Consider the following 13,656-nt stretch of genomic DNA (forward strand, 5'->3'; position numbering starts at 1 on the left):
TCGTCGGCGAGACGCGTCCCCGATGGTCCCGGCGTGAAATCGAAGCGCGCGGAGATCCGGTCACGCGCAGCCCCAGCTACCTCATTAGAAAACCGCGCGGCGTGTTATTTGTAGGACGGGTCGGCCGGGCAACAGCAGGGGAGGGAAGACGTAATAATGGGTGGTGGGTATCGATCTATTAGACGTATCACGGCCAATAAGTCCGGCCGTGACATCGGTGATTGCGATCGTTGATCCCTCGGCGAGCACGCGAGCCGGCCGGCCGGCGATACGCGCGACATTTGCATTCGCCACGGTTCCGCGTGCCCTGTCCCCGTGTAATGAGAAGGCCGATCCGGCTCTTCCGCAGCGGTATTAACCCCTAACAACCCGGTAGTGTACGACCGGCGCGTTTTCAGCTTTGTCCATTAGGGAGACCGGAAAGAATTATATTATTTTTGATAAGTGAGTTTCGCCTGTGAATTATTTGAATGATTTGGAAGGTGGATCATTAGATAAGAAACTATATTAAAAGAAGAGAATCGTATTTTGGATTGATATTTAAAAATTTATGTGATGTAGTTAGACTAAAAAAATTTATTGATTTCTTTAAGGTGTTAATGTTAATACTTAGCATCAAACTTAGTGAAGTTTTCTAAAAAGAAATACGTTTCTCTTGTTTGAACAATTTTCGAAGCACAATTACTCCTCGATTCACCTACTTATCGAAATATCATTAGAGAAATAGAAACACGTGCATTAATAGTAACGATTTTTTTATCTCAAATTTTCTGAAAATTTCCTATTTATTTCTATTTAAATTCTTTTTCAAAAAATAATCATCCTAAATCGTAACGGTGCTAAAAGCAATAAAAACGTTGTATCGGGAAAGACGAAAGAACGGGTTAGAGGTTAAAGGCGAATTTAAAGTGAAACGTAGTATGCCGAAAAAAGTTGACCGGATGAAGCCAGGAACCGGCCACGGAAGAAGCTCAAAACCCGATTCAAGATTGAACGGAACGCGTTCCGCAGTCGGATCGATTTTTTTCCGTTATGCGTGCGCCGGATCTCGGTTTCTTGCGGTCTCGTGCATCGCTCGTCTCCGTTTCGGAATTACCATCGCAGAGTTGGCTGGGTACGTTCAAATAACGATGGAAGACGGAGAGCCTCGGTTAAGTACCCGCGGCGGTCTTTTTGTTTGTCGAGGTGCCGGAGGATTGTTTGCTCTGAGTGGGAATAGCGCGCGAAAGAGCGTCGATCTTCTCTTGGTGTCTCACGGACGGAGACCGGAGCCCGTTCGCCGCCGATTCGTTTATCCTCGCGGATGTATTTGAGGAAATATTGTTTGACCGTTCGACAGACCTAACAGTGGTTATGTGGTATTTAGGTGGTAAAGGTTCGATGATTCTGTGCGGAAGGTGTTGATGATTGAAAGCAGCATGGGGTATATCTTTCATGGTAGGCAGAGTATTTGTGTCCAAGTTGTAATGACACAGAAATTGTCAGCTTTTGGTTTAACTTTCAAATAAGGAATTAGAGGTTTCATTTTTACATTAAAAGATTTATTGAGCTGAACTGCCATGTAATTTATTATTCTTCTGTTATCAATGATTATACCTTACAACACACGTTGACATAGAACAATACTGGAATTTCCTTTTATTTTCAATCAATTCTTAGTAACAAAGTATGTAGATCGATCACAGTTCAGAAAGAAATCATAGAGTAAGGGGGTTAAGGTGAATGTACTTTTCCTGAATCTTTAAATGCATCTTTCAAGCACAGATATGTAGGTTTAATATAGCAATATACTCGATAATGAAATAGTTCAACGATTAATCGTACGGTTTAAATTACTTGAAAAGAGAAACACCTAGAGAAATTGTATGTATTATACAAAACCTAATAATTTGTATTAACTTCGACACACTCCTTTATATTTGTTTACTGACTGACAAAAATATTGGTCATCGCACCCTCAGCTACGAATCAATTCAATCGAGACCGAATCGAGGGAAAGATACACTATTTTATCCGTGGAGCTTTGCATTCGGAAAGTCCTATGACGTTTCGCATTACGGTCACACAACACCGGTGCACAATGTACCGTGATATTTAAGGGGAGAATTCGGTCGACTAATAACACAGACGGTAATGGTATTTGCGGTCCACCTTACTCCGACAGCTTTTATGAAAATATCACCCTAATTACACAACGGCGTGCGACACGCGCACACCGCATTGTGGATTATGTTTTCGGGGCGGTTTCCGAAGGTGTCGTGTGACGTTTGACAAAAAAAAAAAAGACTAGGTTCGACGTAACACGACACGGGCGCACCGAAGAATGCCGTTCGGTTTCGCGCTGCTCGAAAACTGGCCGGAGAAGAACGCGGGGCTCGTTTTAAAGCATCTGTCCGCGCCATGTGCAGTTTCGTATTGCGAACGGTCCCTGTATCGAAAACTGTTTATTCCGCGATTTGTCCCGTGAAACACGGCCGTGCTCCGCGGAACGTTGGAAAGAGATAATTATTTAACGGTAGTTGGTACATTTATCGTCACCTTCGATTGGTGATATCGGTGTTTAATACGGTTTGACAATTTCCCAGGACAAATACAGAGCAATAATTTTAATAATTAATTTCAAAATGATTGTAGATGCTTATAGAAATTGTTTGTTTATTAGTATTAAATGGTAATCGCATTAGCACCAAATTTAATTGAAATTCGCTATATTGGCAGCTGTATTGTCCTTGTGTTTATCAAGATTACATGTTAGTAACTTCGTTAAGGTCGTTCAATATTTTCAAACTGGAAATTGATTGAAAGTAGTAATATATTTTTATGCCATTTATTTCCAATTATATTTTGTCATCTTTTTACGCGTAACAATCTGTTTCTTTTATTATTATTAGCATAACGATACATTGTATTGATATAAGAGTCACGATGAAATCTGCTTTAAAATATTCAACCATCTCACGAGATTGCTATATCGATTATTTTGAGCAGTACAACCCCTCGTATCCTATCTTGGTCTGGCCAAAGCACATTCTTCAAAGGAGGGTGGCCAACCTTGTTCTCAATGAAATCTTAGACAGATACCATCTCTTAGTTTATGAAATATCAAACAAATCCCGTGAATACTTCCCTGGTTTCTTGCATAGACAATGCTTATGTTCTTGTGCACCAATAATTTGTCCAACCACCCCAAGATAGAAATCAATGTAATAGCAATTAAAAATCTAAATAGCTTCATTGCAAAACACTTCACAAATTCAAATTCTACAAGTCTTATAGAAAATTATAAAACAAATTATTTCATATTGCTACGATTAACATATAAATCGTCGACATTTCATTTTTCAAATAACGCACGTTAGTTTAGCAGCAAAATTAATTTTCGTTGCAGACGAAACACGTAAAGATGACGACTATCGATTGTTGATGAAACTTCGATGAAAAGTGACTCAAATTTCTTCGAATTTGTTGTAAGCGGCCGAAGTTTCCGCGCGGTTACGCGATTACCGAGGTTTGACGGGTCCTTCGGTGTACCAGAAGACAAAATAGTTATACGCGGGACAGGAAGTCTTGAGCACCGTTCCACAACTAAACGCAGTAATGGCGCCTTGCATAGTTGATCATAGTTAGGAAACTTAGGAAGCTAGAGCTATACGTCGACTCTCGCCGCCCCTAGAAATTTTGGGTTCGGTATCTGTGCTGGAAATATCGAGGACGACAACGACGGGAGGGATACTCCGGCCGCTTGAAGGGGATAAATCGTTCGAAAGTACATTACGTCGGATCATTTACACAGCAATTTATTGGTTATTTACTCGTTGCCGCGGTTGTTTGTCTTCTTTATTTATTTTCATGTCAAATAAAGCGCGTCTAACATCTCTAATGTTTACAAAATTGATGCAACGATCAGTAATGTTATCTCAGCGGGAATAATGAAAGGGATTAATGTCTTTCCCGTAATAAAACCGTTGTGAACGCGTTGCGAACTGTTCAACATTCTGTCTTCGTATTATTTGCAATTTATTACTATGTTATTTCGATTTCACGTTCGTCTATTGCGTGTGCAATTTTACCACCGTCTTCGTTCACTCAGTTACAATTAAAATCGATTCGATACCGGCGAAATAAACTATCCCCTCGTAGCCACGTTCGTTGCCCTCCCTCAAGTAATTCACTTATTAAATTTTCGGCTGACCTTTGGCATTCCACCCAAGAGAATACCAGGGACGTTTACTTTGAAGGAAATATGCTAAGCGCCGCAAACCTTAAGACGGTATTAGAGATACGTAAAAGGGGTAAACGATTTCTCCTCGCTGCTTTACACTTTGCGCGTTCCATGTGAGTCAAAAAGCTTCGAAGCACACAGTTTCGTCTCGATATTCTCATCTTAATTAGCTTCATTTGAAATTTCTATGTGCATAACGTCTGAAAGCCCATGTTGTTTCTACGATACGAGTGACGCAAAACTGCGGACGTTTGCGTGGTTATAATTGTTTATCAAAATATGCATAACGCAAGTGCAATGTCATTCAAGGATTCTACAATCTTTTTTTATTAAAGAAAATTAAAGAAAAAAGTCCTGACCAAATTAAAAATCTTGAAATAATTCTAAGCTCCACAAAGAGTACCCTATTATTCTTTCGCGTGTTGTATAATTAAACGACAAATCATTTATTTTATATAGTAACAAGTAATTCTATCAATCAAAAGAAGAAAATTTTTCAAATACTTTGTAGCTCCTTTGTGCCCCTTCTCAACAACCTTAAAAAATAATGTTCAAAAATAGCTTTATTCAAAAATTCCTCAAACAGGGAAGGTCCGTTTCAATACAATACGAACAGATGTTTGCAATCAACGTATTGATAGACGGGATCGTGCGTACTTGCGAGTTTCGGCGTATTTCGTAAAGCGTCCCGCGAAGAAGCGAGACGAAACGACGATATGGTTCTGGGAAAGAGACGACAATGCCAATAATCAGCCAAGTGGATCGACCGATTCCAATAGCTTCATCCCTCGAAAACGAGGAGGCTCGTGCTTCCTCGTATCCTACCCCACGCGTTTCATACGGAATTACAGTATCTCGTTTGGCTTGGGGCGGGGGTCCCTTCATGATCTCACATTTATGCTCGAGAGAGGACAATTTGCGGCAGCCTCTCCGTTAAAGGGATCTTAGATTCGCAAAGTTCGCCTCATTGTTGTCCGCCATTCTTACGGGGAAGAGTTGAAAGCTGACAATTGAGAAGACAGTGTCAATCATCTGGATATTTCGTTTGTTACATCTGTAAAGACTATTTACTAGAACTACCGAGCACTTATACTGACTTTTTACCATTTCTTTGCAAGAGCTGTAACCGTGCATTTATAAAAATTTCAATTTATTTATATTTCAATCTATTACTAAATCAATTTCTTTAATAGCTTCTCGGAGAAATATCTGTACCTTCTTGATAATGGGTCACTTTGACCTATCTGGTAATTCTAGTATTAACACTAAACGATCGTAATTCTATATTTCACATGAAGAAAATTGAATTAATCCTATAGATATGGTTATTTAAAGTTACAGCATACGACATTATATTTAGGAACTCAATGACTCGTTTTAGTTTCATTCCCTCAATATTTTGTTTAGAAGATTTGTTGGATTGAAAGGAATGTTATAAATGAGAAGATCGTTAATGAAATAAACGCTGGTAACGAACGTATTAATAAAAGTACATTTATTTTAAATTACTCGCTTTAGTGAAATAAACTATATATTTTCTAATATCACGCAAATTTTTAAGTCTTTCAGATTTGTGATGTGCAAAGAGATTAAAATTGAGAAGGTAGAGAGAAGTAGATAAAGTTGTCAGATTTTCAAATGGGGTGAAATTCACCTGCTCATAAACTTTATACTGTTTTATTACATCGTTAAATGGACATTCATGGAATGTATTGCACGTATGAAATCTATTTTATACTCAAGTAAAACAGGTTTCGTCTATCATAAAGTTTCTAGTAACATTGACGCTTGGACATGAAATTTTAGGTGGTTCGTCAAAGGTCTCGGTGTTTCACAGCTTTATGTCAACTTCGTGTTACAAGTAAATGAAACGTCAAGTTGCGTTTTATGTGTACTCGCGTCTTTCTAATAAAGTAGCATCTTATCGGTGCATAAATAGAATCTTGATAATAATTTTCAAGCGTTCGAACATCATAAAAGCAAACACCGTATAAGTTTTCGTAACAAATTTGCATTGCTTAAAACCATTACCACGAAACTACTAACAGTTATTTATTTTTCTTATTCGCTAGTTCCGCTCAAATTCCTCGCTCCCCAAAGAAACATTCAAATCACAACTTCCACAAAGAGATTAATTCATTTCAGCGGGGTTAAAACAATATTTAACCTAATTGCAATTTAAATTAAAATTGCGATCTAAAAACAATTACATTTTATAAAATACTTGCTGCATGCAAGAATACATTTTTCAATAGGATTTTTCGATTTCCGATCAAAATTCCAAATATTTCTCAGGCGGTGTAACACATTCCCGGCAAAATGTTACGTAACCGCCGTACGATTACCATTACAACACGAGGAGGGCAGTTGCGCAAGAGGAAACACCGGCCAGGACTCGTTATTGTCGATCTATAGGGCCCGCCGCGATATATCCGGCGCGGTCCCATAAGCCATTTATCAGTATCGATACGCGGCCACGCGGCCGACCGACGTGACTTTACTCCGGCGCACCGTTTAACAAGAGAAAGGCGATCACATTTCATCTCATTAGTCCGGCCGGCATGGTTACATCAATTTATAACTAACACAGCACCGACGATAGACGCCGGTAGCCGCCACGCCGTTAATTAGCGCCGTTTCCATTTCTTTGGCCGCGTGAAAGTCGGTTTAGAGACGTCGACATTGCACGCGACGGAATCGTGAAGGGACAATGTTAACGCATTACGGACGGGTGACAGGAAATCTCGGATTGTGTGCGTAGTTTTCACAAGCAACAGTTTCTAGATGTCGCATGCTTCAAAAATCCGTGGAAATCATTTCCAAATATTGCTTAATATTAAGTACGTAATTACGAATAGACGAATTGTTGCAGAATTGTTATTGTTCGGTAGAATTCTTGTAGCTTCTACAAAATATGTGTTTTTTTCTAACTGGAAAATGATGAAGAAAATATTGGATGAAAGAATGAAATGTGGAATTGATATTGTGACCAACGAATTGGAAATTTTATAAAATTGATATTCATTCGTGTAAGTTGAGAGTTGCGTTGTTTTTTTAAATATTTGTATAATAATTTAGGTATTTTATAACACTCCGTCACGCGAGAATTAATTTAATATGCTGAAATTCTAGCAATCTGATAAGAGCAATCAATTATTCGTGCAATCGTAAACGAACGGGTCATTTAATGCATGGGCTACGGACCGGTTTAAAATGACCCATTTCAATTTTTCATTTCACAATTATTGAAATCGTGCAAAAGTTTCTGCGGGAAGATATTAAATAAATTCATTTACCGGTGTATATTTACTTTGTAACAGTAGTCCATTAAGATCTCGACAAATATACTTGCGTAATATTTATAAGATACTAAAAACAAATCACTTTGACTACTTGGTATTTCTAGCATCGAGTTTTGAAAGGAACAATTATCCGTATTTATATGTTGTTTTCACGGAGAGAGGAAGCTACTTTTTTTATTTGTCATCGTGATCAATAAAACACACCTAACGAGTACCGACACGATCAATGATATTTAATCTTCATAGATATAAGAATTATCGGATTAAACAAGATTAAGGTCCCGTTGATGAAAGATGAATGAATGACAATAGATACATCCTCTTGATTGTTAGTCACTCTATTAACTAAACATTTTCAAAGATAAGATAACCCTGAATATCCATTCTACTTTAGATACAAACAGACGACACAGTTAATAAAAAAATTGCAGTGCAACTTGATAACTCTAAAAATTTAACGAGCCACTCAAGAGTAATAACTGTCGTTTCATTGCTCTCATTAGCTGGTATTCATTAATCTTCTTCTAATTCCTGTTTACTACAAAAAGATGCTGACAAAAACAGGGCATTAAAAGGTCGTCAAAGCGCGACGTTACGAAGGGAACCGTACTACGAAGTGTTACATTCGATATTTTCGTGGTTTCTCGCGAATAATTTCCTCTCAGAAACGAAGATATCGTAGCAGTCTGGAATACTCGTGACCGAGGAGAGAGAGACGATTACAATAGAGCGAACAATCTGGCAAGGAAATCGGAGAAACGTGCACGAAGAGATTTCTTCTCGATGCGGGAACCTCGGCATGGATCGCATAGGACAGATATATGACAATAATGGCAAGGGCTCGTAATATAACCGTATTTGTGGCACAACCAGACCCGCAGTCTGGGATAAAATCTCCGGTTTTTCCTCCGGTAGATGTGATTAAGATTCCAAACGTATGCCTACCTCGCGCGTTTCAATTCTCAGAATCTGTCTTGCCTCTTTTTCTATCCGCGCGGCAGATAGAAAATCTCTTACATAAGATCGGCAACAAGACGCTAGGCCGTCTATAAATCCTCCGCGATAATCGTATCGTTCGTTAAAACGATATGTCCGCGACGAGAAACGATTAATAACCGATTACATTAACTTTTACGAATCATTTCGTAATTATCATTGCCCTCGTAACAATATTTTACTGTCCTCGTGTTCGTTCTTGTTACCGTAACGGCGAATAATAACAATTTTATGGAACATTCTTCAAACCAAACGAGAAATTCAGCTGCGTCAGAACCGGAGTGCTGAAAAACTCGATGAAAATATATTTAGGATTGAAACAGTTTATTCGCTTGCAGTTGAACAGCGAATCATCGCGAGTTTATAATTTATCAAAATTGAGAAGTTGAGAATAAAAATCGGAATTTTCCAGAGGATTCCGTTTTCGCGATATTAATTTAAATTGAATGAATTAAACTTTCGATTTATTGGAACTGTAATATTAATGGAGTAAATTGAACGTTTTGCTCTAGTTCTCCAATGTTCCACTATAAATCGAACACTAACTCGCGATCAATGAACAGTATCAAAATATTCCATCGTGATTGACACAATTTCCTCGGCGATTTCTTAATTTCGCCCCGGATTCTTAAACCGTATCGCGAAGCCATAATAAACCGCGCCGTCGTAAACAGTGTATACTCGGTTTCCAGGGGTTTGTATTCGGTGGCCCGGCTGCGCACCGCCGCAAAGCTGATTATAATACTTTATACCGGCACGGTATACCAACACACGGCGGCACAGCAATAAACGTGATCCCTATTAATAATCAAATATTTATGAACAATATACCAACCGTTTACGGCACGACCGCGCATTAATGGCGCATATCGGCCTTACGAATTATAAAATCAATTTTTCACGTAGCCAGTGAATGAATGCTTCTCGGTCGGTACACGCGAAATGATTTACGTAATCACCGGCGATACCGGATTTACCGAGTTTTTAATTGGTATTAATTTCCGACGTTAACCTCCTCGCTCGCTTCTACGGCCGGGACCACGAATCAAACTTTTATTTATACTTCGACGAAATTAACTCGGCGTCGTCGAACGAATTTATGGATCGTTGAGGGGAGAAACGGCGAAACAGAAGGCAGAGATCGTTTCAGGGTTTCGCGTACGGTTTCCTGCGCGAAATTGCGATACACCGATGCCACCGTTCGCTTCGTCCGCGGCGTAACGCGTTTCAGAAACTTTTATGAAGCCAGGTACCCGGAATCCTAACCTCCGCGCCAGACAAAATCTTCCGTCTCTCTATCCCGGACTGGGATTATTGCATTACGTGCCTCGCCGCGATTGTATCAACATATTCGAGCTATCGTCGAGTCATCGAGTCATCGTCGTCCACGTGAGAACTGGGTCTCCTTTCGATTCGCTGCTTTCAGGCGTTCGTTTTTCTCCTTTTATCCCTTTTGTTCGTAACCAGACCGCGCGCGCCAGTCTATATGCGTCCGTTGATTATATTGAAGCACTAGTAAGCGAACGGAGTAAGTACAATGTTCCGCAGAATTTAACGCGGCTTCGGGTTATTCTTAACACAGCGGAAAATCATATTTTATCTGTCCTAGTTCCTTCAAATTGATTCGTATAATGGATTTGCATAAACATCAGCCGCGTGGAAACAAATTAATTCAGATTAATATTCGTTTTAACGATGAGTGAACTTCGCTCGAGACATACTCAGTTTTCCACTAATTAATTGACTTTTTCATTGGACAATGCTGGATATCCGTATGCTGCAGCTACAACTGAAAAATTGTAATTCCAGATTGTGTATGGTAATTCCGAGTGAGGTAGCTCGAGGTCATTTACATTGTCAAATATCTATATTTTCAATTGTTTTTAATGGTATACTGAACCTTCCTCAGAAACCTATTTAATTATTTTCTTTACATGTATTTACTTTCATAACAGATATTTTATTTTTGTTTGGTGTTAATGATGTTTACTATGTAACACTTTCTTTTAAAAAAGAGAACCATCTCTGCTTGACTTATCCCATTTCAAAATCTGAAATCTTAGTTACGAATAAAATCTTCAAAGAACAGTCTATAGGAATGAAAACTGCAAAATCTACGGATTCAAAAATTTATCTCACACAATTTGATCGTATTCTTTTAAAGTTATATTTTAAATGTTGTAAGTAGTGAAACATAACGTGAGTAGTCTCACGATAGTCGTTGATTATTATTATTAATATACAACTCCCGTTGAACTTACAATCGAGAAGATTTCTGTCGTTATTCGACAATATCCTTCGACAATGGATCTGACTCGCAACCTTTGCCTATTTAGCACCTGACAGATGCCGCAAATTCCTCTCGATGTTAATTTATTGTGTGCACGTTCGATTGGACGTGTAAAAAAAAGTGAATTTAGGTTAACGACGCGACGGTAACAAATGCCGGAACCTTGATACTGGTAACGCTGAATAAGCAAAGAGCGGATCTGTCTTTTCCCGTCTACTGACTACAACTTGAATATACTGGAAAAGTAATTATTATACAGCAATTATTTCAAATGCGTCAATGCTCCCACTTACTGTTTTTCTTCGATAGTATTCAGCGAATGCTGCGTTACAATCATTTTGCAAATCATCCAATTAAAACATTTTTGGTGCACTTAGTTTATTACACTGTCATGCTATAACACAGTGAATGTCAATTTGAGATACTCGCGTATCTAGTAAACGATCAGTTCAGGACGCAAATTAGGTAACACTAAAGAAAGTTCATTTATGGAAAGAATTATATGTTACGAGTGACTAGTACACTTACTAACTAATTTGGTAATGAAATTTATTTCTTCGATTTACGTTAGCACACTGAATCAGGTTAAATTTGATTTAGGAAAATATCTTGAGACAAGCTCAATAATTACACTAAATATTCATTCCATTCTTCATAAATATCAAAACATATTACATTTTTTGTGTATCAACAAACATCCGTGCTGATTTCAAATTTTGAAATTATCAGTACCTATATGTATTTATTTATTGTTCTATTGATTGATTTCAATCCCATTATTTCATTATAAAGCGATAGAGACGTACATTTAAAATTATATTAATTACAAACATACGTCGGCATTACAATTTAGAATTGAATTGTCCAGCGATTTGCAAATAACAAAAGATTCATGGCAATCAATATAGAGAATTAATTAAACGATTACAGAAGTATAATAATGGCACAGAATAATAATACACCTAACTACTATGTGTAAATTCTCGAAAAAAACGTACATGGAATGTTTTTGGATTAATCAAATTGTAACATTTCAACCTTATTAATAACATTAATTCTCACTATTTATTCATATTAGTATTACAATATCATTTACAGTATTAATTACTACCAATTATTAATTATCCAATCCAAGAACATGTTATAATAGCCGTTTGTCCCAAGAATTTAGAAATATAAGTTAGGTTACTATTATTCTGAACCACTCGTACTTCATTCGGTTGGATGAGTCTAACGAGTCGCATTTTTTTAAATAAATTTCAGACGAATATGCACACGTCGTTTCCGTATGATGGTGGACGCAGTAGTGGCGGAGGCGGCGGCGGTGGCGGAGGTGGTGGCGGTGGTGGCGGTGGAGGAAGGGGCGTTGAATATGGCGCCGTACGACGTCCCGACGCCCTTCTACCACCCCCGGGGCTCGACCAGACCGACCTCGTTCTCCACAGCAGCCTCGTAGACGACCCCCAGGTGAGCGACGATGTACGTAATCGCAAAGCATTTTCTCTATTACTGTTCTACCGCAGCGCCGCTTTAATCGAATCGCATCGCGAAGATCCTACGTTGACCCACGCGAATCTCTACGAAGAATACAGTCAATTTCCGTTACCTCGGGTCATTCCATAAATAATAGAATTGGTTTTTGGAGAAACGAAAAATGAATTTGTATAAAACGTTCTATATATCTTCAACAATTTAACAGCTTTGTCGTGTTCACCGATATAGTAAAATGTGCCACGACAAAGTTGTTCGGTTCGAAGAATAAAAAAATGTTGTTTTAAAGAAAATTGGGAAATTGTACCTTCTCTTTTCATTTCTAAACAAATTAACAATGGATGAAGCTTTAATCCTAGAATCTTCATTCTGTCTGGAACCATTTAATTCGCACTCGATTTGCATCACTTTATGCATGTCTCCCGTGAATATTGGCATATTGCTTTCTACATGTTTAATAATTCCTTTCGTTAGTTTCTTAAACGATTAACTGTCTTGTATACTCAATAATGTTCCTAAACTCGTCGTTCCCACGTGTACAATCTCACAATCCATTACTTATTTACGCGTATTCTTTTTCATACTATTAAAGTGACACGCTATAAGTAGTCCAGAAATCAGAAATTTCTTACAAACCTATCTTCTTTTTTAGGTATACCGATTTACATTATTATTTCACTGTTTCGTTTCAGAACACAAACGTAGACGACGGAGGCTTCATGAACGATCTGCCTCTCCTAAAAAGTAAGTAAACTTCGATTTCTTCTTTCTTCCAACTTTAACACATTTTCCGAATCTTACATTACTTAATTCCTAAACTACTTAGATTACTTAATAAACTTAGGCGACTCTCGTACAAAGTGCCAAGGCATTTAGTGTTAGCACGTCCGCTATCACCGTTTACTTTGGAAACTATCTTCTCAGTCGCAACATTCCCATAATCCCAACAAACCTTTCAAATAAAATATTCAAAAAATAAATCTAAAACGACATACCGAATTCTTAAATACAATGTCACATCTGATAACTTTAACCCTGCACCGAGAATACGGTTTTCACCAACTTGATCAAGAATACAGGCTCGGCGTGGACAGATATACAATATATAGACTTATATAGACTATAATAAATATTTTAGAATTTTTTCAGATTGTTACAGACCTCACAATAATAACAAATCAATATACTTATAATAATCCATAATTTAATATACAAAATGATATTTTATCAAAATCTTCATATCACTTTGCAACAAAAATTAAAAATCGTGATAAAGTCACAAAGAAATGAGACTTTCGAGTAGCCTATAATGGTCCTTATGGCCAACTAAGGGTTAAATACCATTATCTATAATA

General features: G+C 37.9%; 1 protein-coding gene across 12 annotated transcripts in view; it reads left to right on the forward strand.

Moving 5' to 3' along the window:
• Window positions 1–13,656, forward strand: part of TfAP-2 (transcription factor AP-2) — a 244,862-nt gene that overhangs the window by 186,242 nt on the left and 44,964 nt on the right. For 11 of the 12 annotated variants that reach the window (XM_031991390.2, XM_031991389.2, XM_031991388.2 and 8 more), the window contains 2 exons: window positions 12,074–12,289; window positions 12,994–13,045. In XM_031991390.2, coding sequence (XP_031847250.1) covers window positions 12,074–12,289; window positions 12,994–13,045 — 268 coding nt within the window. The remainder of the gene's footprint in view (window positions 1–12,073; window positions 12,290–12,993; window positions 13,046–13,656) is intronic. The other variant, XM_031991378.2, reaches the window with a different exon arrangement.

Source organism: Nomia melanderi, chromosome 6 (genome assembly GCF_051020985.1).
Source record: "Nomia melanderi isolate GNS246 chromosome 6, iyNomMela1, whole genome shotgun sequence".
Classification (NCBI taxonomy): Eukaryota; Metazoa; Arthropoda; class Insecta; order Hymenoptera; family Halictidae; genus Nomia; species Nomia melanderi.